Raw genomic sequence first — 27,596 nt, forward strand, 5'->3', positions numbered from 1 at the left:
TGTCTTAATGTTGTATGTGTGCTGGAAATTTTAAAAAAAAGTAATGAAATGAGCATCTGGCATGCATGATATTGCAATGCTCAGGAGTTGACTGCAGTGCAATGGACTAGTATAATGATCTTCACGCTCCTACTTTTCTGATTGTAGCCATCCAGAGGAACATAGATACAGGTTAGAGACAGTACCTACCGTCTGTTTGCTTAGAGACAAGCTGCCAGTCTAACAACATGCTAACGGCATGTCAGGGTGGGTTCGCACAACGCTGCCCATCTGGAGCCTGCGAGGGATCCCTGGGACAGAAAGGACAGTGTGGTTATCGGAGTCTCACATTCACTGCTCCGGCCTTGCTGCCAGCTGGTGTGAGTGGGAGCCGTGTGCCTGAGGAGGACCTGGGGCTCTCCTCGGCTTGGCTGCTGGCTGCGCATGTTGTAGGCCCTGGCTTTTATACCTGTACACTGCTCACGCACATTCTCTCCTCCTTCCCTCTCTGCTGCAGATTTGTTTGGGATACGCCGTGCCTCGCTGCCACCCCATGCTGGGGTCTGAGCAGGTGCAGGGAGGGCATCGGAGCACGGGGGAGGTGGGATGGGGGCCAGGCTGGTTTCTTTTCTCACAGCTGCGAAACCGAGGGCAACTCTGTTGAGGTCAATGAGGTTACACTGGTATGAACCTGAGGGCGCTCTTTGATGGCCCAACCGGATCAGTGGCTTTGCAGAGTAGTCCCAGATGTGCTCGAACCTGCCCTGACTGTCCTTGTTGAATGTCTAGCTGCTCCAGCTTTCCCAGACTGCTTTGAGTGTTAATCGAGTGGTGGTGCTTTTGGTATCTCCAGGCAGCTCCCTTCTCAAGTGGCCTCCATGGTGAAAGTCCTGAGACCTTGCCCAGAGGCACCTTGGGCTTCCCTGGTTGGGGGAAGAAGTCTTGAGTCACGTTTAGCTCATGGGTCTCTGTTCCCACGAGATGCCGCTACTCATGTGACATCTGTGTGGTTCCTGTCATGACAGCAGTGTCTTGCAGATGTGGCCCAGGTAGTGTAGGTGGGCTAGTGGGAGCGCTGCTTGCCTCGGGACTGCTCTCAGCCAGTCCTTCCATTAATTGGAGTAATATCCTGGATAGATGTCCTAACTTGCCACATCACAGCAAGTATCCAGGGCACAAAGAAAGCCAAGCCGCTGACTCTGCTCTCCCACCCTCTTTCCCTCTCCCTGTCTCTGTCGTGCTGTGATTGACAGGAACGTCTTTCGCAAGCTGCTTGCTCAGCCAGAGAAGGAGAAGAGCGATATTCTGTCACTGGAGGAGATCTTGGCCGAGGGGACGGACTTGCCCGACTCGGCAGCAGCTCCGCTCTGTGCCAGCCGCAACAGCAAGGCGAAGCTGAAAGCCCTGAAGGAGGCCATGTACCACAGCGCCGAGCACGGCTATGTGGATGTGACCATTGACATACGGAGCATAGGTCAGTCCTGGTGCCCTCTCTCCTCTCTCTCCGGGTAGGGACCGCTGCAAGAAATGCATCTCTCTTGACGGGCTGTTGCTTAAGCCAACCATAGTTGCACCTTCCTTAACTCTTGGGGAAGCAGAAGGTGATGGGGGATCTGGAAGGTTCCCAGCCCATTTTGGTTCCACAGCACACCCCGTTCAGGGGCCACTGGCACTTTTCTTCAGGTCGGAGTGGTTTCCACCAGCAGCCATCTTCAATGCTGCGTGGTAGAGCATTAGGTAAGGCTCTAGGGCAGTGTTCAGCTCCCGTGAGTGACCTCGAACAGCTCCTCTTTTGCACTCTGCTATAAAGCAGTCCACCATTAAAACATCTTTATTTTCTGAGGTTTGGGAGCCTCTGAGGGCAGGAGCAGGGAACCGGCTTCTTGGTGTGCCAACTCTGCCAGTGCAGGGCTTGAACATCATACCAACCTGCCGGGAAGTCGCTTTGCCTGTGGGGAGGCTGGTTGGGTAGCATGGAGGGGAATCCATCTGGACTGTGTATTTACCATCCCCACTGATAACGCGTTCAGAGAGAGACCCAAGTGCCTGGCATGGCTCTGCCTGTTGCCCTGCTCCAGCCCTGGGACATGTGGCATGGGTCAGGGTGTGCGGTGGTCTGACCGGTGGCTCACCAGGTGGGCTGAGCAGGCAAAAACCTGGCGATGAATGAGAAGAGAGTGATGGGACTGCTGTCCAGGCACTGGACATTGGCTGAAATAGAAGGAAGAATCTTTTGTAGCCAAACACCAGGCTTGCGTTTCCTCCCACTCCATTCTGCAAGAGCAGAAACTAGGTCACATCCAGCCTAATGCTTGCAGAGGTACATTAGCTCCATGTGCTTTCTCACTCGGTGCATGGGAACAGTTCCCTTTAAGTTCCTGGAGAGTGGTTCTGCCATGACAAACTACTTGAAAGGGCTGATCTGTTTAATTTGCCCAGTGCTGTTCAGGGAAAATAGTAATGATCAGGAGAGGACATGGGGTAGCACTTAAAGAAAGTTTTAATCTGAAGACCACCAGTTTGAATCCAGGTGGGTAGTGACCAAAATCAGTTATTTTTCCCATTTAATGGCTCTCCAGGGCTGCATTCAAACAAATGAGCTAGTGTAAATCTAGTTTCCAAAAGGCTTTTGCATCACAGAACACCACAGCAATTACCACAAATTGGCAGTCTCAGCAGAGAAGCTGAAAGCTAGATGAGCAGAGAGACCACGGTCTTCTCTTAGCATTTGGAAGAAAGCCTCTGTGCATTAGGTGTGGGATGTCCTGATAACCACCAGCCTTCTCACTTGGGGATAAATAGGAATTTGATTTCTAGGGTTATTTGGCTGCTTTTGCCTAAAATCTTAGCATAAGTAGAGGTAAAAATCAGAAGGGCACATCCTTCCCTGAAGCTGGGAATTAGCTCTGTCCTCCGTCTCTAGGTGTTCCCTGGACGCTACACACGTGGCTGGAGTCCTTGCGCACGTCCTTCCAGCAGCACAGAAGACCCCTCATCCAGTGCTTGCTAAAGGAATTCAAGTCCATTCAGGAAGAAGAGTACACAGAGGAGCTCATCACACAAGGGTTGCCTCTGATGTTTGAGATACTGAAAGCCAGCAAGGTAGGATAAATTATGCGTTTTAAAGAAATCAGTCTCATTCCCATCCCATAAGACCACAAAGCTTGCGATACTGTTTTTGCACAGTTGACCCAAAGCTTGTTTAGTTTGTATAGGATTATTATTATTTGTATTATGTATCTCAGGATTTTTCAGTGTGGAAGCATGGATTAAAACCACACAAGCTAATCACATCTCCTGCTAGAACAGCTTAATACTAATGCTAATAATAAGCTGGAGAGACAACAGAAGCTGATGCATAGTGGTGAAATTAAAGTTAAAAGGGTCACAGTAGTATGGCAAGAGATGTTGATAACAAAACCAACCCAAAGAGTAGCTTTACCCAGCTTGTTTTACAGGACCGTACAACAAAGCTAATACTCATGTTTGCTTTGGATTTCTTTTACCTCTTACATGACTTTCTTTTCCCTTCATGTGGGATTTGGACTCTTTTGGTAGCTTGTGGGGAGACTGGTTTCTACAAGCACAGAAAAGGGTAATTTTTTAAAATCTGTGTGAGTGTTTGTACTTGCAGCCTCCACAGATTTACTCTTACAGCTGACATTTTCTTAGCCAGACAAATCAGACTAAGAAAACCTTTTGAGGGAGGTACTGTTGGGTATGCAGGTATAATAGCAAAGGGGATGATCATGGGGCGGTCAGGGAGAGGAAAATGTCTTACCTAGTGAAGGATGGATACTTCCTTTTAAAACTTGTTATAACCAACAGTCCTTTCTCTACTGGTCCTCTTGACAGTCAGTTGCTCCCAAGGAATGCCCAGTCAACTTTACTATTACCAGAAAATCATTTTAGTGATGAAAAGCATCAGAAGGATTTGATTGCTGTTCTTTTTTTCTCATGCACCATAACAAATGTTGGTATGGTCTTCTAATTGTTCAGCTGGGAAGTAAGTAACATTTCTCACCCAACTCTATGTGTAACAGCAAAGAGCAAATAATTTTTAGCACCTGCAGTAATAGCCTAAATAATATGAAAAGGGGAGAGGTTCTGGTATAGGCACTCAATACTAAAATGTTCCAGACTTAGTATAGCTAGTGAAAGCCTACATGGATTTATTTCTTGTGTCCTGCTGCAAATGAGGGCTTGGACTGCAGTCCCAAGCAAATACTGAACATTTGTTCCACCAATTGTTCTGATTTTTGCTCCCATGAGCCTTCTCTTTGGGATTAGTTTGTATTGGATGGGTATTTATGGAGAATATTTGGGATAACTTTTAGGAAATAATTCCAAATCCTAGGATTTGTAGATTCCTTGTTCTGAACTTGCTTGGGTTAATGTTATCTTCATCCAGAAGCTACCAGCAAGGTGCTGTTTGGTTTGAAAGCTGATAGAAAACTAATCTTATTGAAAATTTAACGGAGATTAAGTTTAGGCCTTGTAATCTAGGATGAGGGGTGGCTTTAATTGCTCTTCTCCTGGGTGGCTGAAGCCAAGGCCAATGATAATCGCTGGAATAAGTTATTTACTTAAGATTATACTTTTGGGACATGTTAGACTGAGTCTTCCAGAGTCTATTGTAGGAGACCTGGAAACATATATGTCTGCTGCCTTCTGCTTTGGCTTCAGTTAAAACCTAAAATGTGGAGTCGTAAAATAACTGAAGTATCACAAAAACCCCTACATGACAAAGAAATCTGTGCTGTTCTTTATTCCTGCCTCTGGGCCTAGGAGAGCTGCCTGTCTTCACTCTTCATGAGCATGCATATTCACAAACACACACACGTACACTGCTTCATATTTTTAGAAAAATAATGAATCATTCTGGGACACTGTGAGGGTTTACAAATTGTCTGCAAATGGCATGAATTATTGCAGCGGCCTTGTCCAAATGGCCTCTCACAAAGCTCTCTCAGACAGAAATGAGCATAGACTCTATGCAACCCTTTGGAAGGAATCAAAATAAATTCATTTGTAGGAGGATGAGCCAGTAAAAGTTCTCCCTGGTCACTCCGTAGAAGGCAGCTGAGGAAAGCTGAGACTCAAAAGATCTTCTGTTCCCCTTCTCTGGAAGGGCTGAGAGCAGAAGCTGTTCTTTATGTATACCCACAGAATGGAAATCTCCTTTAAGAGGTGCGGAAGGACCGTAACTGTGCTTCACATCCCTCTCTTTCGACAGCAAATCGTAAAGCTCTGCATTTTGTAGAGCTGAGGGGAGAGGAGCTTGATTTGTCCACACGGACATCCTTTTCCCTGTGGGCTGGGAACTTCGCAAGAGATTACGACTTTTGCTAAACATCACAGTCTGGCCTAGTACATTTGCTTAATGAGTTTCTCAGGGCAAAAAGTATAAAATAAGCAACTAGGAAGCACAGAGCCGCTTAGTGTTTCTTGGCTGATGTAAAACAAGATGTCCCATTTGCTACATATTGTGATGCTCAGTATATTTTAATTGCATGGCAACTTGAACCTAATAGAAATGGCATTTTGCATTTCTATAAATAGTTCCAACTATCCCATAATCTCAGAACAATTTACAAATTTTAATGAGTTGAGACATGGAGGAAGATCTTAGCCTCCCTTTACGAACAGGGAAACTGAGGTAATTAAACAGGCAGATTTTCAGTGTCTCATAGAGTGACAGTCTCGGCCTCAGAAGCTGTGACAACCTGGATAAACCAGACAGCAATTTGTAATTTGAGTAATTTGGCCAGAAAAACTCTCCAAAAATCGCATAGAAATATAGGGCAGATCTCAGAGTAGGAAGCATGCCTTCTGCCCCTACCTTCTACTTTGCACTGTCGGATAAAATGGTCTTGCAGGTTCCCAGGCTGTGCAAAAGGACCAGATACTATGGAAATGAAAAGATTACAGAAAAAATAGCCAATATCTACAAGAACACCATCAGCTATAAGGAATTCCTTTTGTCTTATAGATGGTTTTTAAAATGTCTGTTCCCAGAGGGTCCAGATGTGAGAGTTTATGTGGGAGCTCTGTCACCAGTCAGCACTGATGCTGATGTCCTGTAGGGTGGCACTTCGTTCCCGTTCGTGTGCGGGGATGCTGACAATAGAAATAAAAATAAAATTTGCGGAAATCCCGATGCTGGAACACGGAACGACAACAAAAATTGGCAAATTGTGCAAAACTGCTGAGCTGAAGTCCCTAGTTTTATTGCCACTCTTCAAGCTGTGAAATAAGCGGGGAGGAACAGTGAATAGATTGCACATCAGTTGTTCACTGCTGCACTAAAGCCGTGGAGGAAGACTTCCAAAGGCACAAATGAAGGTTTGAGACCCAGCTCCTGGTGGCTTCCAGTGGGACAGAGCACTTTCATTTCCTTTCATGCCTTTAAATGTCTTTATCAGCTGTACCGTTGAGAATTGGATGGAGAGTGGAGAAGTGGCAGTATTTCCATGCTGGCAAGGCAGACCTGCGAGAACAGGCAGAGAATCACTCTGCACTCGCTCTCCCCCATGGTTCCTGCTGTCGTGCAGTGAGCTTGGGTCATTACCAAACCAAAGACCAGAGATGAGGTACTCCAGAGAAAGCAGCATTAGTGGAAAGGACATGGAGAGCTCAGTTTAAGGCACTTTCCTAAGAGCAAGCAAAAGTCAAACTGGGAAAGCTCTGACACTGAAAATGTCAGTGGCATGGTGGTGGATTTGGACCACCAGATGAGGAGGAAAGGCGCTGCCATTTCAGGATGGATTGAATCACTTCGGCAGATAAACACCCAAACATAGCCTGCTAGAAATGGTTTGTACAGGACTGTGTGAGACAAAAGCCAGAGAGACACTTCTGGGAGTGAATAGCCCTGAGCTAAACATTAGCTGCTGCATAAAGCAGAGTTCAGTCCCTCAAAGCTGACACTGGAGATCTTGTTACAGAAGAAGGATAGGAAGATGCAGCTGAATTCCTGCCTGTTGGTATCTGTGTTGTGCTCTTCATGGCCTGGGCAAATGTCCCCAAGCTTCCCACTGGAAGCTCTCCGTTGCCTCCAGCTGTGGTTAATACGTGTGTTGCCTGAACTTGGGTCTGAGCTGGATTGTCCTCCTGCCCCGTGTCAGAGGACCATAGTTGCCTGAGGAGTGAATGTGCTTGAGGGCTAGCCACAGCTCAGAGATTGGACCCCCCCAATAGATGCTTTTAAAAGAGTTGCATGGAGGGTGTACCCAGATCTGTGGGCCTAGTGCTCGAGGTGGGGCTTGCAGGTCAGCTTTTCCGTTTTTGTAGGGAGATTCTCTTGAGCATAACATGCTGAACGTGCAGGGATGCTTCTTTGTCCTCTGTCTGTGAAAATCCTGGAGCTGTTTCAGTTTGATCTTGACATTTCCACAACCTGAAAAGAGAGAGACTCAAAACCACAACCTTGGAAGTTAAACACATCTGGCCTTTGGAGGAGCTTGGTTTTAGATTTCTACTCCAGAGCTCTGTGTAAGCTTGAATTGTCATTAAAATCACCCAGCTCCATTCACGCAGACGAGCCAGCACCGTTGCTGGTAGTACGAGGTTATGAGCCAGTTTCATCCACTGCTTTTTCTGTGTACAGCAATTTAGACCAGATTGTCCTTGACCTAGTTTTTGGAGAAAAAAAAAAAATCTTTTAATTCCAAATAACGTCTCTTACAACTTTCTTCCTTCCCCCATAGTATGGCATGGGGCTCCTATTTGCCATTACTTTGGATTCTTTGTGGACACACATGGCTGAAGTGCATGTGTTAGTCCATGTGTGCATTGAGTGCGTGTGCTGAAGTGTTGTCTGAAGCTCTGCCTGACACTGGAGGTACTTCACACCAGGAAAACTTGACGAATTACTACGTACAAGTATTCCTGATAATGTATTGTCCATGACAGAATCAGCTTGAAAAATCATGCAGGGGGGGGGGCCTTCATTGCCCTTCCTCGGTTGCGTTCTGCAGCTTTCTCTTCATCCTTCCCATCAGTGACAAGGTCATTTATTTAAAAATTTAGACCATTAGAAAGGTGATGATCACACTGTGCAGCCAGGCTTGTTGAAAGATGCAGAAGCAAAGATGTTTCTTTGGAATATAAAATTCCTGCAGAGTTTCACAAACCCTACCAATTGCAGGGCTGCACAGACTCTTTTGGAAGACTGAACTGTTTGTATAAAAGCCATCAGTCTGGTGCTGACAGTTACTGAGAACAAATAATTCAAAACAATAACTAGTTTTTAAAATTCCAAAAGGATTCAGGCATGTGGGTATCTTGAGAAACCTGGCACATATAGTTAAAAAGCTAAAGTACCCTTTCAACAGTGACTTAGCCACTTAGAATCCAAAATCTCTTAGAAAGTAAAGTTTGGGGATTTTTTTTTAATATATCTTCAGAAATAGCAGCATGTAGCCTCTGTCACAGATGCAGTAACTACTGAAAAAAAAATTTCACATCTCCAGCAAACAGCAGAAGGAAAGGCTGAAACACCTGCCCGCTCTGTTGCAGCAAAATGTTCAGAAGCTGAAGCTTGAGATGGGCGTTCTGTTTCTTTATTGCTATGGTCTTTCTGGATTTAATTCCTCTAAAACAAATGTCGGGAGAGGTTCCTCAGAGAATGTCAACAGACTCAACTTGTGCATCTGTTCTACAAACTCCAGGCATGGTGGTCAGCAAACATAAGCTTTCCCCTGAGGTCTGCACGTGACCTAGAAAGTGGCCTAGAAGGTGAAGGAGCTAGAAAATGCCCCTTTCTGTCCCTTGCTTCATGATGGGCTGAAATGAATATTTAAGATGGGCTTGAGTGAAGCTGTGTTTTGCTCCATGAAGCCAGACTACCCTGTTTTGCAGGAAGGGCTTAGGGTAGAGGAGAGGGGTGAACCCTGTATGGTGCTCGGGCAGGCACTGGGTTGTAATCAGCTCTTAAGAGGAAAGCCCTCCCTTGGGAGAGTGCTGTGCATGTTTTTGCTGTCTGGAGATGGATCAGGAAAGACCCCTTCATGCTGGGTGAAATTTTACTTCCTTGTTAAACTGCTTTTCAACAGAAAATTGAGCTTTTACTATAATGACGGGTTTCATTAGAATGTTTGTTCTACGTATAATATTTTACCTTTCTTGAAAAAATTAACACCTGAAAATGGAATGTTTTGGCTGACGACTGAAATACTTTAACTGAAGAAAAAGGTGGACTTTCCGCAGAGGAGACAGGCACACCAAAACCTGCACTAAAAATAACCTTGAAGATGTTCCAAGATGCTAAAGTGCCTGTTTACAGGTTCCATGGAGTGGCTAATGCCCTTCTGTGTGTCAGCTAGTGCCCAGCCTGTGTTCGTTGATTGATCTTTTGGCTGGGACTTTGAGTGATTTTGTAAGGCAGGTTTCACTGTTCTCAAGTAATTGCAGCTATCTGTAATGTTGCCCGTTGTCATTTGTAGTACTTCTGTGTCTAAACAGTTCAGAGTAACCGGGACGCAAGTTATCCACACATGTACGTCGTGCATTCTTCATGTGAGATGGGAACGCCAGGTACCGAGCAGCATGGTAGTAACAGACTGTTAATCCTGTCCCATGTTTTCATAACACAAATTCAGCTTCGTACTAACACAGGTTTGATTTTTTTCCTACCCTCTGTCTGCCTTCTAAAACGTTTCCCTGCCAGAGGCGGGAGCCGTTTCTTCATTTACAATAAATAAATGCCATGGATGTGACACCTGCCCTTTTCTGGGCTCTCACCCAGGGATTAGACTGTGCCTGGGGATCTCAGCTTTTTACATACAATGCACAGCTGTGACATAAAGAGCCTTTTGAAAGGGAGACTTGGCAGCTTTCCCAGAAGCTAACTGAAGGGTCCATTTGTGCCTTACCTGTGATTAATTCTTTTCCGTTTGTATTTGCAGTGGAAGGACTTGAGCTCGGCACTAACAAAACCCATTTTGTTACGCAGTTCACTGCCTCTAACTGTATCTCCAACCTCTGGGACTTCCCTACCTTTGCAGCTGTTGACTAATATTAATTATGTGTATGCTGCTTAATCATCTAGGAGTGACCCTCTAAAGTGGCATTTAATCAGTTTTGAGGCAGCTGGCAAAAGTGAATTATGCTAGAGGACTGTAGCGGAAACACCTAGGCAAGGATGGAAAAAGTTCAGAGAGACGGCGAAGAAAGTCCCATAGAGTTTGAGTGCTCAAGGCTGAGGGTTCTGCAAAAAGCCCTCTCTCTTGCTTCACTCTTTATCAGCTCTTTCTGGGAAGAGGGGAGCATAAACAGAATAATAATTCAAGGTCGTCCCAGCCTGTTGTGGAAGGAAGTTATGGATGAGTTCTCAATGGGCTTGGGATATCCTGAGACTCCACCACTGCTGGAACAGCTGCCAGGGACCATGTGTGAAATGGGTGACTGGAAGCAGTGCTTCTACTGGTCTGCATTTAGCAGAGAGCTGGGTCGTTCCAGCATCCTCAGGACCAGAGAGAGAAAAGATACCTGTGCCAGCACCCCTGTTCCCTGAGCAGCGTGGTTTCTCTGCCTGGGGGGAGAGATGTGTATTAACAGGCAGACACTGAGCCCTGAAGAGTAGGTGTGATTTTTCTGCTGAACATGGTGAGCTTTTGGTTTTGGAGCTTTGTGACAGAGAAATTCGAGGGCCTGGCACATTTAGATTAAATGGGTGTTAATGAGGCTGAGCTGGTGAGGGTAACATCAATAGAAGGAAAACCCAAAGTACTACTTGGGATTTCAGAGGCAAAGAAAAGCAGCCTAACTTGTTACTGCTGTAGAGGGCAGCCATGTGGAGGTGGTGAAATATCTATAGGCCAGTGAGGAGAACTAAGCAGTGGGTTTTGAGCAGTCCAGAGAGATGTGGTGTGGGAATGGGGGAGCCTATGAAGAAGATGCAGCTGAAGCAAAGTGTGGTCAGAAAAGAGCAAAACTTTAGCGTAACTGCTGAATCTGGCCTGAGTTTTTTCCTTGAGAGTTTGGAGCATAGCCACCAAGATGACATGTATCTTCCACAGGTACTGGAAAAAACTGCTATGTAGTTCCCAGCTGTGTCCAGTACCTTGTAGGACCACAAGGTATGACTAGGCTGGATTGAACTGGGTAAGATGGAATGAAGCAAGCTCTCTCCCAGGTTATGTGCTGAAGTCTGGAGGAGCCTTTCCTGAGTCCTGCCACAGACCTTCATCACACAGACATTCAGGAAAAAATACCCCTGTACTTCCGACCCAGGTCTTCACCTCTTTTCAGATCAATCGACTAGTCATCTCTGCTCCAGCAACTTGAAAACCTTCAGCTTTGCTTCAAAAGAATTTATGAATTCCCCTCGCAGTTCAAGTGTATTCACCAGGAGTGGGGAATTCCTTTAGATCTCTGCTGAAGAATGCTTTCAAGTCAGGAGGCCGCTTGTATCTACAAAGCAAAGTTGCTTGCTCACCAACCAACTCTCTGCTGGAAGCACTGTCTCCCTCAGAAGATTCACTGTTCCCTGTTCCCTCTTGTCTATCTGTAAACTACCCCATAGCTAGATAAATATTTTTATTATATCCTATGCCAAGCTTTCTTCCCCCTCCCACAGTAGAAGATGCTCATCAGCTCCTTTTGCCAATGAACGCCCATGTCTGAAAGGAAGCTGGCCTCGCTCCAGATCTCAGCCTCGCACATCCTGGCACGATGTTTTCCAGCTTCAAACTGTAGCAAGAAAACAAACTTCGGTTTGCTCTTCCAGTGTTAATATTGACGCCCACAACTGCTGCAGCGAGCTGTTACAGCTGTTCTTTCAGTCAGCTGGTAGGGTGATAGGATAAACAGGGAAGAATTATCCAGCTTGGTGCTTAAATGAGATAGATGTGGTAACCAGGACAGCTTCCGAGCTTCCCAATGTGGGCACTGTGCAAAGGGTAAGGTTGAATAGGCTGGACATGTCGCCTTTCTGATAGAGCAGTGCTGGTGCCCCAGGTTGTGGACTCTTGCAGTTGTTCCCAGTTACTCCACAGGCAGCCCAGCTCAGCCTGCTCCAAGAGCAGGATTTGGCTTAAAAAAGCCAGTTTTTTCCCCGGCCACCCAGTTGCAGACAAAGCATCCCATTTCTCTCTTCTCTTTGCTGCCTCTTTCTGCCTGGTTTATTGGTAAAAGGCAGCAGAGGCTCTACAGGGAGCAGATCCAGGGCCACAGCCCTGTGAGCTTGGCTGCAGGCAGGGTGGTGTGGGAAGCGAGTGTGCTCTGCTGTGATATCTCACCACTCCCCGCCCCATGTCTCAGGGAGAAAACTTGCTGCTGTTTGTTAGCGATGACTCTAGATGAGCACATGCTTCAGCTTTCTAGCCGAGCACATTTTTTGGTCTTCCAGTGGCATGCGTTGTAAGTATTTAATGTTATTGACAGAAGCCAAAGGTCTCCAACCTCCTCTCTGTCAAATGAGATCAGTGTCCTGCACTGGAGGTCTGAAGGTCTGCAATGCATCTAGCCACTGTCTGCCTGATGGCCCTGCTTTCTTTGATGTGCTGATCCTAAGGTCTGTTTTTCCTTTGTCCCATCTCTCTTCTGTGTCTCAGGGTTTTTAAGTATCTCTCATGTGAATGTATCACATCTTGAGGTAATTAGAGCTTAGTTTACATCAGGTTTTTCACAGGCTTGTGGGCAGTCAGTGGCAAGGTGGCTTTATAATGGGCTTGTATCTGCACACCACAGGGTTTGTGCCCTGTTGGTGACCCAGGGAGCTGGCAGCACCTTGCCTGTGAGGCAGGCTCCCATGGGGTTGTCCATGTCTGTGACCTGTTCATCATGTTGGTTGGAGTTACAGGCAGGGATCCTCTTCTCCCACCTGCCTGACTGGGTTTGGTCCTTTCCTCCCCAGTCTCGGCGCACCTGGACGTCCTGGTACGCGGTGCTGTGGCTCAGACTGGTGAGTGAGACCTCTGGCTCCTACCAAGGTGCTGGGAAGTTAACACCCAGATTTTCCATCAGCGCATTCCCACAGGCACCCTGGAAGGAGGAGATGTGTTGTCTTTATTAAATGTATATGCGTGTTCTTAAAAAGCTATTGCTCAGGCACAGCTGTGGCTGGGACTGGTGAATTCATGGACCCACTAAAACCTCAGTGGCATAGACAGGACCTGTGCACCCCGGCAGATTCAGGAGGGAGCTGCTAGTAGCTGTCCTCTTTAGTGTGGTTACTCTGCTTTTATTCACTGTAGGTAAAGGTGAGCGCTGCTCTTCCAACTATGTCTCCTCTCCAGAAGCTTCCCTCTGCTCTGAACCACAGGATTATCCCCATCCTCTGTTGTATTTACTGACTTCTTAGCATTTGCCAGATCCGACTGGGAGCTGCCCTGCTGGTAATCAGCATCCCCCCGGACGTGCTCCTCCCTGGCTGACTCAGTCGGCTGCAGCGCTTCAGCACAGCCCTTCCGAGCAGAGAAGCAATTGCTCTTTCTGCCCTGTCTGTCTAGAGCTCTCCCCCCCCCCCCCCCCAGCCCTCCCAGCAGCTGAGTCACTTCCTTCTTTAAATCTGGCCTTAAATCTTCCTTTTCTCTTCACCCTGTGATTCAGTCCCATTGTGAAGTGCTTTGCAGAGCTCTGGCTGGAAGATGCTGAACAGAGAGATGCTCCCAGTGCGAGATGTCCTCCTTGTCTCAGAGCCACAGCGGTGAGCCCCTCTCTGAGGGCTGGTCCCTGCGCCGTGCTAAATGGTGTCTCTTAGTATCAGTATTTCTCTTATCTTAGCATTTCTTTCAATGCTACATCTGACATAGTAATAGGAGCCGACTCCTGCCTGCAGGCAAGCGCATGTAATTTCCTTTGACATTAGCGTGTGCCTGTGAGGGCGCAGCTCTACCCTTTCCCACCCCATTTGATTAGATTCAGTAAGGGAGTCATTACAGGATCTCTGCCACTCCTCCTCGTCCCTCATGGGATTTAAGGAGCACTGCTGTTAGAGCTGAGCTGAAATGTGCTCAGAGAAAGGAAAGCTTCAATTTCATCTCTGTAAGCCTGGAGATATTTTTAGTATAACATCTACACTCCTCAAATTTTTTTATTATGATTTCTTTTGTCCTTCACCTGCTTACTTCCTTGGCCTTGGACCCTCTCATATCTTAAGTGCCTTGCCTTTTCACAGTTTGCTGGTGTGGAAGGGAATCACCAACCAATAGGTTAGTTAAAAGATGTCGCATGGTCATGAATTAGCCATGTGGCACCATTGAACTTGGCTAGACCTGATCCGGTTATCAGCAAAGCGTGGGATAAAATTTGCCAGAGCTTTTAAATCCTGCTTTTGGCTGTGAACTAGGTAGTTAAGCACTAAATCCATTTCGCTACCTTTGCAGCTTAGGTGTACGAATACTCAAGTTGCTTAGGCGCTTAGGAAAGGTGCCCCCAGAGTCTGGGCAGAAATCGGTAAGAGCAGGGACCAGACCTGGCTCTGTGAAGGTCTGGCGGCTTCCTCAGGACAGTGGTGCCCAGGCCAGTGCCAGCGGTGTAAGAGCACATTACTGAAACATTTGGGATTGAATGAGGAGATGCAGTGCCAGACTATGATGCTTCAGTCACTCTGTAAGGGAGGGTCTGTTTGTGAGACTGTTGCACTTAGAAATGCACGCAGCTATATCTATTTGTAGCTCTGGTTTTCTAAAACGTGACTGATGACCATTTTCTAAAGAGCGACAAAAAGTCATTTTCCAGTACAGTAAGTCTGCAAATGAAATTAAATTGCCATTGTAAAGGAGCTTTGTTTCTACAAAAGGAACAGGGGCTATGGAGTTTGTTGGGAAAAGAAGACCTCTGGTCCAAGGAGAGGATTTTTCATTTTAACTGATTCCTACAGGAGACATAGCAATCAAGTAAATGGGAGTTGCAGTTTCTAACAAATACTGATAATCCTGAGCTCTAATTTTTAATAAAGCTTCAGCAATCACATTCTTCAGCTTCAAAACACGCAACTCTTGAGAAGAGCGTAACATCTCCTTTGCATACTGATCTTGCATTGCATACTAAGCTTACATTGCATATGTTTGTTTTCTTTTGCTTAGAACGAAGTGATCAGCCAGCAGCTCTCTGTCATTTTCACTCATTGCTATGGACCCTACCCTATTCCAAAGCTCGTTGAAATTAAGCGCAAGCAGACCTCTCGCCTAGGTAAGCGTGACTTGAAGATACTTGTTGGTTCTCCAAGGAGAGCTGTGGGAAGTCTGCGTTGCTGGCCTGGTGCTTGGGGGGGCACGAATCAGAGGAAAACCTGAATTTGAAAGGCAGAACTAGAAAAAGGAAGGGCCCCAAGCTTAGCCTGACCTGAAACTCCCGCTGAAATCAGGAGGGTCATCAGGTGCGTTAGAGTGGGACTGTAAATCTGCAAAGATTTGTCTGTGTTGCTAATTAGGCTGGGATCTGAGCCTGGGGCCCGGAGCCAAATGTCTGTCGGCATCTCAAACCGCCGTGGCTGGCTGCGGGTGATGCCGCGGCGGCACAGCCCTCCCAGCCCTGCTGACAGAGCCCGGGTTGTTTTAATGTGGCTGAGAGAAGACCTGAGCGATTTTCCAGGACCCTCTTCCCCTTGGCCCAAAGACTTCCCCGCACTGGGAGAGGGGACTTAAGGGTGTAAATGAGCACAGGGCCCTCCAGCATCCGTTCAGCTGCAGTTGGCTTTGGGTAGCAGAGCTGGGAGGCTGTGCCAGCTCTGCACGGTGGGGACGTCTGGCTGTCATCTCAGCAAAGGTCATCACAGACTTGAAAGCTTTGAATTCCCTTCGTCTGAACTCCACGTGGCTGTCTGGGGGGCTTCTGTCTCAGGCTGTCCAGAATAGCTTTATGTGCTTTACTCATTAAAAACAATATCCTTTTACACTATTGTCTTCTTTTGTCAAAACAAGAAAATGTTCTGTACGTTCATGACCTCTTCCAAACTAAAGTTATTGGCTTTTTTTTTTTCCTCCTTCTTTTTGTGATTCTAGATCCCCATTTTCTTAACAACAAAGAGATGTCAGATGTTACATTTCTGGTGGAAGGAAGACCATTTTATGCACATAGAGTGTTGCTATTTACTGCATCACCAAGGTAAAATATAGAGACATTTCTGGTTTTTAACAGAAATAGAATTTTTTTTTTTTTCTTCTGCTCTTAAGATTCTTAGAGGGCTAGTGGCCTATTCAAGTTTTTCCTAAGCAGAACATCTCAACAGCTTGTTTCTGATTGATCTGCAGGATGTTTAACAAGTGTTCGCATCACTAGATTCCCACCCAGTAATGATCCATGCTTCTGGCCATGCATCTGACTTCATTCCACTGAGGCACATTTGCATGGAGCTCATTGCTGCATCCAGCTCTTCATTGTGGAGGAGTCTTAATATTTTGGTTCTTAATAATCATTTATGCCGTCAGTGGCTAAGTCCTGCCTTGCACCAGTGTAGGCAGACTACATGCAAAACAAGCTGCTATCACACAGTTCATTGACAACATTTGACATTTTTTAAATAAAATTAAATAACTACAAAACGTATCATACTGTATCCAGAGGCAGTATTTGTAGTCCATTCCCTGTGCTCAGAAGGCTGGAAGTAAGGTTGGGTTGAGCTGGGTAACCCAAAGTTGCTCACAAACCTTATCTGTGTGCAGCTTTATAATTCAAGGTGTGCTTTTAAACAAATTCAGCTGGCCCTCCATAAGAGCTTATTTCAAGATGTGGCAAGGACAAGCCACTGAGTTTGGGTAATCTGAGCAATGTGGCAATTGATGCTAGATGTGCTGACAACCCACGGCACAGAGTAAAGAGGTTTGCATAAAGCAACTGCAGTATCTGACCCTGCCTTCAGTTAAGAAATGGGTGTTTTGGTTTAGAGCTTATTGGTAGAGGTACAAGCATGTTATAAACTCCAGCTTTAAACCTAGTAAATTGTGTTCATAATAGAGTTTATCACTAGTAAAAGCAAATCAATCGTTACCCATATTTTATTTAACAAGATGCAGTCATGATATGGAAAATGTTACTACCCAGCAAATGCTAGTCTTGATAAGCCAAGCTTTGCACTACTGCTAGAAGGTCAGATGAATTATCAAGAAGAGGAAGTACAAGGGCAGATGTTTCTGACTGCGCATTTCCCATTTTCACCTTCTGATCAAATGGGAATATCTGGTTTTGAGAAATAGATTGCTGCATATGTATATGTCTCATAAATCTGCAATTATTAACTTAAAATGTGTTTTTTTTCCCTGAAACTTGTGTCTGAATTTTAGGTTTTGATAATCAGAGAACAGGAACTTATCCTGTTTCCTCTCCTGCCTCTTCTTACACAATTGTATAGAGCCTGCATAGAAGCCTTAAAAGTCTTAGTGTAGTTACTTTAATATTTTGTTCCAAAACATTTTTTAAAGCAGCATAATGGACGTAGGCCAATATTTATTTCCATCAAAAAAGAAGGTGTGGAGTTTTTAAATATTGCAAGTCTTCCTAAAAGATCGTGTTGCCTTCAAGAAAACAAAAATTTTTTTTGTTTTGTAATATGCATCATTACAGAATCTTAATTTCCTATGTACATTTTATTCTATTGTGATTCTATTTTTCCAAAAATTTCAAATTGAAACCTTCTAAAAGAGAGGCTTCTTCCTTTTGGTTTGAACTTTATTTTATGTCAGCATCTAAATCTTGATGCTTTTTGGTGACAAGTCCATTCATTTCAGTGTACTGTTTTTGCAAGAGCCGTGCTGTCCTTCCACTTTGCCGTACTTTTTCAGAGATAATTGAGCTGGTATTTCAATCTCACTCCCTTTTTATCTAGGTTTAAAGCATTGCTGTCTAGCAAGCCCTCATCTGATAGTACTTGTATTGAGATCAACTATGTGAAGTACCCCATCTTTCAGGTAAAGTCAGTTCTCGCATTGAATTTGAATGGAACATGTAATAGGAACACCGTACATGCCCTGTCCAAATTAGTACGTATGTATTTGATAAACATGTAGCTCAGAGTGGTGGTTTCATCAGCACAGGCTTCATCTCTGTTCACACACTAAGCTGCAGAGCGCTATTGATTGATCAGATAGAGTAGCATGCATTTCACTTATGTGGGCTATGCAGACAAAGCAGTGCATGTCAAGGTAAAGGACTTGATTCTTTTTTCTCTTGTTGGCTCTTTCTGTATTTAATGGACAGGCTTGAAAGAGACACGGTTCATTCCTTTCCTTAGCAGTATTGTTCAATCAGTTTTTTGCCATGAAAATACAGAGCTTGCGTTCTGTATCTTTAGCACATACATGTATATGCTTCCCTTTATTTGAGTCAGAGCTCAGACAGTTCCATGTATCGACTGTTACCAACCGCTGCAGATAATTCCCAGCTGCCTACAATAACTTTAGGCTTGCTGGAAGCTCACTGCAGAGGGATCTTAGCTGGCTTGTTTTACAGTACAAAGCCTCCCCCACTTTTTCTCATCATCCATGCATGCCCACACACAGCTGGGTGAAGGTGTGGGTGCCATTGCCAGGAAAGGAATAAGGGAATAGCCATTACATAAGCTGTGTTTTCCTGAATCAGTAAGGTACTGAACATACTGGGGAAATACATTGCAAATTCAGAATGAATTAATCAGCTTCCTGCAAACTGTTTGGAACTCACCAGAAAGTCCAGACAGTGTGGCTGGGTGAGGGTTGAGACGTTAGACTACCTGTGAGGAGGAAATACTGAACTGTGCAGAGAGAGAGTAACCAAATACATCTTGAAATCAGGAAGTTTGGGCCGGTTTTATCTACAAATCCTTGGTGGTGTTGGAGAGTCTTGGGTATTGCCTGCAATCTTTACATCACTCCCTGTTCCCTGATGTCTTGGATTGCTTTTTATAAACACTTCCTTTGTTTTATTACAGCTGGTTATGCAGTATCTTTATTATGGAGGTGCAGAGTCACTCCTGATTAAAAATAATGAAATTATGGAGGTAAGAGACATTTATCTTAATTGCAGTGGCAGCAATGCTAAATGATCTGTGTACCGTTCACCCAAGGGCATGTGGCCATTGGGCAAGATATGAGCACTCCTGTAAGAGCCAGCACTGCTTCATCGGGAGTGCCCAGGGTGTCCGCAGTCCTGCGGGAGACACTCAGTCTCCTCCTCTGCCGGTCGCCCGTTGTGGTAACTTTTGCCAGTACGAAGTTGACTGTCAGAGAAGAAGGAGCAGAAAAATTATGATCAAGAAAAAAAAGTATCTGAAATAAAAATATCTAGTTAGATGCTTTGAGAAGCTCTTTCATGGAAATGCAAAGCTGGTGTTACCAAAATCTGGAAGAAGCTCCTGGCAGCATAGTATACCATCCTCTCTCTCTCTCTCTCAGCCTGATAGGTGAGGTGCTCTGCTCCAGCTGGGCCAGTCAGCTTCTCTCTGCCACACTTTTACTTTTGCTTTAATAGCTCAGGCTTATATGTTCAAATCTATCTCAGCAGCGTAAAAGCATCCAATTTGGTTCCTCACTCGGGAGAATTCTTGGGCATGTACCTGGCTTTAACCGTGAGAGAAATCCCACTGGAGTCAGAGTTCAGTTCAATTTCAAGCTTGTGACTGTCAGATTTTCTGAATAAAACCTTAAGCTGCTCGCTGAGATAGAGAGACTTCTTTGCCCCTTTCTCGCTGCATGTAAAACATCCAGTGCTGTTGTGACAGTTTGCAAAAGCCAGACCGAGCCAGCTGGAGCTGACTGAGCCTTCAGTGTAGCCACACATCCATAACCTGTATGGGTGTTAAGTCATCTTCTTCCCAATACTGTGTGCTGTCATTGCCAGTTATGGTCAGTCTAATGACTCCAGCTAAACAGAACTAAAAGATATTTGAGCAAATTCTTGATAGTCATTCAGGGAGTTTTCATGTTGACAATCACTAAGTTATGGCAGCCAGAAAGAATATGGGACAGTAAATACTAAACTCAGAGCTACTTAAACAGCTGATAATCATCAGTGTACAGATTATAGTCTGCCACCGTGATGTTTTATTGTTGCCTACATTAGTTAAGTCTGTCCCCATGACACTTCTGTCTGGCATCCCTGTGAGGCTTAGCTTCTACTGAAGTACTGCTGACCAGAAACTGGGAGCGACTCTTCTCTGGGGTACAAATGGCCAGGGTGAATCAATTCTGATGGGTAGAAGGACGTCTGTACCAACCCTGCTGGCAGCCAGAGGATGGAACTGGTCAGAAATGAAATTATCCCTCTCCAGCACAGGTGGTAGATTTTTAACTAAGTATACCCACACTGAGTTTCTGAGCTGTATAGGAAAAGGTCACTGATTCTCTATTTCACTTGTAGTTTTGAAAGAAGCTCCTGAACTTCTAACCCTTTCTGAAATAAGGAGTCTTAGACTAGGCAGTGCAACAGCTTTATAGAGATGTGTGTGTTATCACCTAGGATGTTAAAAAGCTTGTGCTGCAGCTCAGCTGGCTGCCTGCTCTACTTTTGTGACATCTCAAAACTTCTGTGACTCAAGAATGTATGACTGATTGATTGATTTGTTGATAACAGATCTGGCCACAGTTCCTCACAGTTTAAAGTAATTACAAACCAGCACGTGATGCTTGAGCCACAGAGGCAGCTGGAATAGGATTTGGCTTTATCTTTCAAAACTGCATTTAGCAACTTGCCTTATTACAAATATGATAACAAGAAGCACCAGAAATACTCCACAGAAATCTTTGCTGCAATTCATAATTGGGGCCAGCTGGCTGCTATCACATCAGCACTGCAGATTTCCAGCACTTGGATTTATTTATGGGATTAAAGCAGAGCTTGAGCGGGCTGCATAGGAGAAGTCAGAATAATGTCGTGGAAGTTTCAGGGTTTTGTTCCCCCAGTGCTCCTACCTAGTGGTATGATAGTGCTTTTGGGATTCACAGGATAGCTTTTTGTCATGCAGTCATAGATGATAAGGGACATATAAATGCCTAAACACCTGAACAGCTTGGCCTAAGACGCCTGGTGGGGTTAGAGCAAGCCATCAAGCAATGAAGAACCCCAACCTGCTTCCTAAGCCAGAGCAGACAGCCAGAGGCAACGACCTACCATGGAAAGACAGAAAATGAAATTCCTTTTCCCTGCTGTAAAAGGACAGAAAGGGGGCAACAGTGGAAATCTTAGCACTACTGAAATCAGTTGGAGACCTGAAAATTTAAGGCGTTTTCACCCCACAGGCTTCAGGTCATGCCCACGGTGTACAGTGGCATGCAGAGATCCCAAGGCAGTGCCAGTCCAGGTAGTCTATCCACAGGGTGGCTGCAGGGCCAAAGAGGGAGGTCAGCTGGAGTCCTGATGGCAGGAGAGCTGTGGTAGTGCAGCCATGCAGACACATGACACTAACATGAGTGTTAACTAGGCAGGGCCTTGCACCAAGCTGGTTCCCACCTTTGCATCCCACTCCTTGGAGTAACATTGAACCAGACAGTGTTTCAGTTCCCATGGCCTAGACATGACCTTACTGCTGCTCACGCGCTGGAGCAAGGAGCATATGGAGATCTGACTCCATTTCCTTGAGCCTGCTGAAGTGACAGATTTGAGGTTTATTGTCTCTCTAGGTTTTTAAGACTGCTTAGGGTGGTCATCATCATCTGGTTTGAATTCCTCTATACTCTCGGTCCTGGCCCTTCTGCTGACATCCCCACATCCAACCCAGGTGCTCTGTTCCAGCCAGAGCCTGGGGAACGGTTGAACCAGAACCATTTTTTCCTGGAATGTAATTGCAGATCCCTCCTTGCAGAGTCATGTTTGCAAAGTGACCAAAGACTCTCCAAGCTGCCATTTCCTTTTTCTCTCTCACACACACCCCCTCCTCACTCCATTCCAAAGTCAGCACGTGGATCTGAGCAGCCTGTGGTGGTCTCTCCATGTACAGCTTCCCACAGTGTGATCTAGAGGGGACTGCAAAGGGTTGAAGCAACCAAGCAACCTTCTTATTCTGACTGTCAGTACTTTCATGCTAACTGAAGCAGGGGCAGAGAAAAAAAAAAAGAAACAGTAAAAAAGCAAGCTCCGATTCTGTATCGCTCAGCAGTTTTGACTGTTTTTTTCCTTGCCTTTTTTTTTTTAGCTTCTCTCTGCTGCTAAATTTTTCCAGCTTGAAGCTTTACAACGACACTGTGAGATCATTTGCGCAAAAAGCATTAATACAGAAAACTGCGTGGATATTTATAATCATGCCAAGGTAAAAATAACCTCATATGCTTGCATGTTATGTGCCTGTCATCATACTCGTCAGTCAGTTTTATGATAAGTAGTGATATGTATATCATATGCTTAGTATGTTTGTTATGTATTTAAGATTTGCCATTCATTTACTGGGACTGAGTGGCTAATAGGTACCTAGTATAGTGACAGTCCTGAATCTTGTAGTGTAACAGCATCAGTGGCAATTTCTCACCCCCTTCCCTAAGCATTTCAAACTCAATTTGAGTGTACCACCATGTGGCAGACCTCACCCTTACCATGGCAATCCAAACTGCTGAGTTATTCAACAGGAATCACCTAAGTGAATAAGACACCTCTCTTTCACCTTCCAAGCTGCATTTTCATGTTACAATTCCCTGTTTCCTCCTGCCTCAAGGCCATTGGGGTGGTACACTCAATACTGGTGACAGCTTGTCAATATATAAAAACGCCTGTTGTGAAAGCAAATGTCTCAGAGCAGTGCAAGGATGGTAATGAGAATTTTGTGTCTTGAAGAGATTCGTAGCTTTTTATTGGAATCAAATTATTTACTTAGCTTGTCAGGGGGCCTAAGTCATTAGGCATAAAAGCATGGCATTTTTTGACCTAGAAAACCTATTTTTGCTCATTGATGGAGGTGGTTGCCACATTGATTGGTTTCAGTTTTTCTCCTCTTCTTGTGTGCTTAGTAGTTAAACTTTCACTTGGAAGATGGAAATGATACGCAAATAGTTGCAATGAAATATTTTTAAAGCATTCCTTAGATTATTTTTTTCTATAACTTACATGGTCTATATGAAAGATAAAATGGTGCAGCGTGACATGGAGGTTTGATTGAACAGAGTAATCCTGCAGATTGCTCCAAACCCCTGCAGATCTGACCTCCATTCCCATCATCAGGTATTTCCTACAGAGAGTAGTAACGTTAGGTCTTGATGTACAGATAACGTGCAATCAGTGTTTGAAATAGCATAAAGTTCCACCTATAAAATCAAGAAATGAAGTATATATCTGCAGGTCCATTTATTGTAATAGGAAAAAGAATCAGCAGTGCAGGTATCTTTTGAAAAATATTTGATGTATCTTCTAGCTCATGTGGGGACTTCTTGATTTGTATTACTGTTACTAAAAGTAAAATGAATAATTTTGTTTTAAAATCACATGTCTTATTTGAATTGTGACATGTGGCTGTTATTTACGTCCTGATTGAAGAAAGTTCTTACACGGAGCTTTAGACCTGTCTGAGGGACTTGTACACTGCTGGGACTGAACAAACCCAGTGGCTAAATCCAGCTCCTTGTTTGCCTGTAAGGGCCCTGGCCTGGAAGTTTTTTGTGCCTGCATCTCACAATGGAAACAGTGTACTTGAGAGGCTCTTACAGCCAGGGTCATGTTTGCACTGATGTGGGTAGTGAGTTGCAGATAGCCAAGGTAGCTGTGAATGAAATCTTGACTTCTGGAATTAGTTAAGCCACATCACCCTAGAGCTCTGCATGGGCTAATTTTCTCTGCTTCCAGTAAATTATCAGGGCTAAGCTTCATACTGCTATAGCTAGGTTTGCAGGACCTGAACTCGCACATTTAAAGCTAGTTCAGATCCCTCTCTATTATGCTGTCTACAAAGCAGAGAAGATGCTCCATCTTTTTGCTCCCTGTCTCTGTGATGTGCAGGCGATTAATCTGAGCACAGATCATTCTGCCCAGAGTGCTCCTCTCACACAGTAGTTTCATTTGTTTGTTATGTGAATATGAGATAATGGTATGTGTCGGAAGAGGCCAGATGGTCCTGATGAGCCAGGGGAGCTCAGAAGCAGTTTAAGTGCAGCTTGCCAGCCAACTGCCTGCCTTTCCATGTTGCTCTCTGAAGTGTGGAAGAAGCTCGTGTTAGACCTCAGTGAGGATGGGAATAAGGTGAGCAGGCAGTGAAGCCAGAAACCACCGCATCAGCCAGGAGCAGGTTTTGAGTAACTTGCTCCTGTCGTAGGTACCATTTCTAGTCCTTGCTACTTTGCAAGCTCAGCTGCACCTGCTGGAACTCAGGCAAAGCTGAGACCTGCCTTTCCAGATGGGGATGTGTGAGGAGGTTGACCCAGAGACACGTGGAGCACAGTCAGTCATCATGATTGAGAGAAAGATACGATTTGGTGGACACAAAGCATGAAGTGAGCACAGATTTGGAAAGCTGTCTGTGGTGGGGGCCCAGGTTGTAGAACAGTGTTTAGCAGGGTGGAGAGCTCTGTAAAAGGAGCTGTAGAACAAGAGATTGAGACCCTGGGTTAAAGAACTGAAGTACTGGTAGGAAGGTGAGACAATGTATATTTGGTCACATTTAGAATTTAAAAGCTGAATTGAGAGTATTAAAATCATCTGCGATGTCCCCAGGGGCTTCCCAGTCTCAAAATTGCAACAGAATCATTGAATACCAGCTTGGAAGGGACCTCAAGGATCATTTGGTCCAACCTTTCTTGGCAAAAGCCTGGTCTAGACAAGATGGCCCAGCACCCTGTCCAGCTGAGTCTTAAGTGTTCAGTGTTGGGGAATCCACCACTTCCCTGGGGAGATTATTCCAGTGGCTGATTGTTCTCATTGTGAAATTTTCCTCTTGTGTCCACTCAGAATCTCCCCAGGAGTAACTTGTACCCATTACCCCTTGTATTTTCCATGTGACTCCTTGTAAATCTCCATCTTTTTTGTAACCACCCTTTAAATACTGGAACATAGTGATAAGGTCTCCCCTAAGCCTTCTCTTCTCAAGACTGAACAAACCCAGTTCTCTCAGCCTGTCCACATCTTTTTTGCATAGCAGAGTCCAAAACTGAACAAGATATTCAAGGCGTGGCCTGACAAGCGCTGGGTAGAGTGTGGTGAGGACTCTTCATCTCTGCTGGTGATGCACTTGTTGATGCAACCCAGCATCCCATTGGCTTTCTTTGCCGCAGGAGCACCACAGTGTTCACTCATATTGAGTTTGTGTCCACCAGGACCCCCAGGTCCCTTTCCACAGAGCTGCTCCCCAGCCAGGTAGATCCCAGCCTGTGCTGCACTCCTGGAGTATGTTTTCCCAGGTACAGACCTTACACTTGTCCTCGTTAACTTAATAAGGTTCATGTTAGTCCACTCTTCCAGCCTATCCTGGTCTTCCCCTATCCTTGGTCTGTAGTATGTTTTCCCAAACCTGTAGTTTTAGGGTATAACTTCTAACATGAAATCATGGGTCTGGTGAACTCTGTGGCAAAACTCCTACCAGTTTCCAAGAGAGCACAGCTTCAGCCCCTGGAAGCTTGTCCCCTTAACAACCAGGGCCTTATAATATGGAACTGTTACCAGAATCATCAGCATAAAATACTGTTGATTAACTCCTTTCCCTCCACGCATATATGTCTGTAAGCATTACTGTGCCCGTCTGAAAGGCTTAGCTTGTGTATTTGTTTGTGTGCAGCTCTTATGCACTGTATTTGCTGAGTGGATTTTAGCAGAATGGTTATCTTTCTCTAATTTCACTTGTAGTTTCTCGGAGTCACAGAACTATCCTCCTATTGTGAAGGCTACTTTCTAAAAAATATGATGGTCCTCATTGAAAATGAAGCTTTCAAACAGCTGTTGTATGACAAGAATGGAGAAACATCTGGTCAAAATGTACTACAGGACTTACAGAGGACGTTGGCCACAAGGATTCAGTCAATTCATTTGTCTTCTTCAAAGGGCTCCATTGTGTAAAGCTGAGGAAGACGTAACCCTCTAATAAAGACCCTGCAAGTTAAGTCTGCTGTTGCAGTTGCTTAAACCCATTGCAGTTGCTTAAATGACTACAAAAAAAAAAAATCAAAAATTCTACTCCGCATCCAGATAGTTCTGTGTTGGCCAAAGGTGCTGTGCTGGGCCTGCATTTGGATGAGAGAATACAGAAAAAGCAAAGCTCCTCCGTGTTTTTGAGCAAATGGGGTACAAGAGTATCCGGTGAATCGCTGTTGTACTCAAATTCTGAACACACGTGTGCAGTCATGGAGCTTGATGCCAACAAAAGCCAGAACTCACATCAGTGAACAGCAGAAGCCCTTGCCAGAGTGGTGGTGCTGGGGAACACCCAAAATGACCGATTAATCATTTAAGGCGGATTTGTTCCAGTGTTACACATTTAAGAACTATATCTATCCTGGAGTCCATTATCTCGTGCATTTAAGAAATGTAAGAACTGTTATTGCTGTCAAGCAAAGATCAACTGTATTAGAGAGTGGGTAAGACTGTTACAGCTGAGGAAATATACTGGCAGATTTTTAGGGGTGGGAACTTTTTAAATTGTTCATAAAAAACAATGGGGTGGCCTTGTAGTTTAAAAACTATTTCTTAAGCTTAAAATTTCATTTTCAACAGATCTGTGTTTGAGAATCTATGTAACACGTTTTGGGTTTGTTTTTTTTTTTTTTTAAATGGTAAAATGTACATTGTGTAAACATACATATGACCAAGTTTTGCTTGTATTCTTTCCTAGGGTGGTATAATCTTGCCTAACAGGCTATGGTTACACCAAAGAGGTACATTACCCAGACTATCTCTAATACAGTAGTTGGGGGGGCAGGAGAACTGCATGCTACTTGTGATTTGGGGTTAAAAACAATGACAAACTCAACATGCATTTGCATGGTAACTGTACCTGTGAGATGTTACGTTCGTGCTTCGTTTTGCCAAGACAAATGCAATGTTACTTCTTGTCAAACTTCATTTGTGAAATTAGCATATTTTTTTATTTGGTGCGATTGGTTGTGATATGATACCCCTGGCGACCCTTCTCGAGATGCTGATTTCTGTTTGTTACAGTGAAGGGATAATAACAGATCTTCAATAATGTGTCAACACTTTGCTACTGGCCAGAGATTGTGTCTGAGTTAGACTTTTTTAAATTATAATTAAATATGTACTATAGAATGATTTCTCACTGTATCCTGAGAATGTATAGGTTATCTACAATGCAGGGTTTGGGTGGGGTGGGATGAGGAGTGTGGTTTAATGTCAAAGCTTCGTTTATTTTGCAGCATATTGTTAGCAAGACAAATTTGCTATGTGCCACAACATTCCTGATGCACTGTCCCTGAAAACGACAGCAAGTAATAGGCAAAGATGTTGCCTTCTCGATGGCAAAGTGACATTAATATATTTGTTTTCTAGCATGCTGTTCAGAAACTGTGCCCAGTTCATAGACTTTAGAAGTTTTATTTTGACAGTGCATGTTAACCTCTTGTTCTTTTGTTTAAGTATCTACGTTGGGTGCTCTTCCATGTTGATAGCTTTTGGCATGCTCAGAGAACACAGTTTTGGCTTTAGTTATCAACACGGTAGGAAGCTGTTTTATGACTCTGAGGTGTAAATCCTCCTGTGTGCTTGTTCTTTTAAAGCCTCTACAGTTTCTGCAACAAATTACAAAAATGTCTAAACTGCCAGTAATGTCACAGAGACAC

The 27,596-nt window shown here is 44.6% G+C and overlaps 1 protein-coding gene across 3 annotated transcripts in view; it reads left to right on the top strand.

Moving 5' to 3' along the window:
• The window catches only part of ABTB3 (ankyrin repeat and BTB domain containing 3), a 181,864-nt gene extending 154,796 nt beyond the window's left edge, over positions 1-27,068 (top strand). For 2 of the 3 annotated variants that reach the window (XM_074871936.1, XM_074871937.1), the window contains 8 exons: positions 1,233-1,453; positions 2,903-3,081; positions 15,012-15,117; positions 15,930-16,032; positions 17,750-17,831; positions 18,830-18,898; positions 22,028-22,141; positions 25,651-27,068. In XM_074871936.1, the coding sequence (XP_074728037.1) occupies positions 1,233-1,453; positions 2,903-3,081; positions 15,012-15,117; positions 15,930-16,032; positions 17,750-17,831; positions 18,830-18,898; positions 22,028-22,141; positions 25,651-25,860 (1,084 nt within the window). In that variant the 3' untranslated portion in view covers positions 25,861-27,068. The remainder of the gene's footprint in view (positions 1-1,232; positions 1,454-2,902; positions 3,082-15,011; positions 15,118-15,929; positions 16,033-17,749; positions 17,832-18,829; positions 18,899-22,027; positions 22,142-25,650) is intronic. The other variant, XM_074871938.1, reaches the window with a different exon arrangement.
• The last annotated feature ends 528 nt before the right edge of the window (positions 27,069-27,596 follow it).

Source organism: Strix uralensis, chromosome 5 (assembly GCF_047716275.1).
Source record: "Strix uralensis isolate ZFMK-TIS-50842 chromosome 5, bStrUra1, whole genome shotgun sequence".
Classification (NCBI taxonomy): domain Eukaryota; kingdom Metazoa; phylum Chordata; class Aves; order Strigiformes; family Strigidae; genus Strix; species Strix uralensis.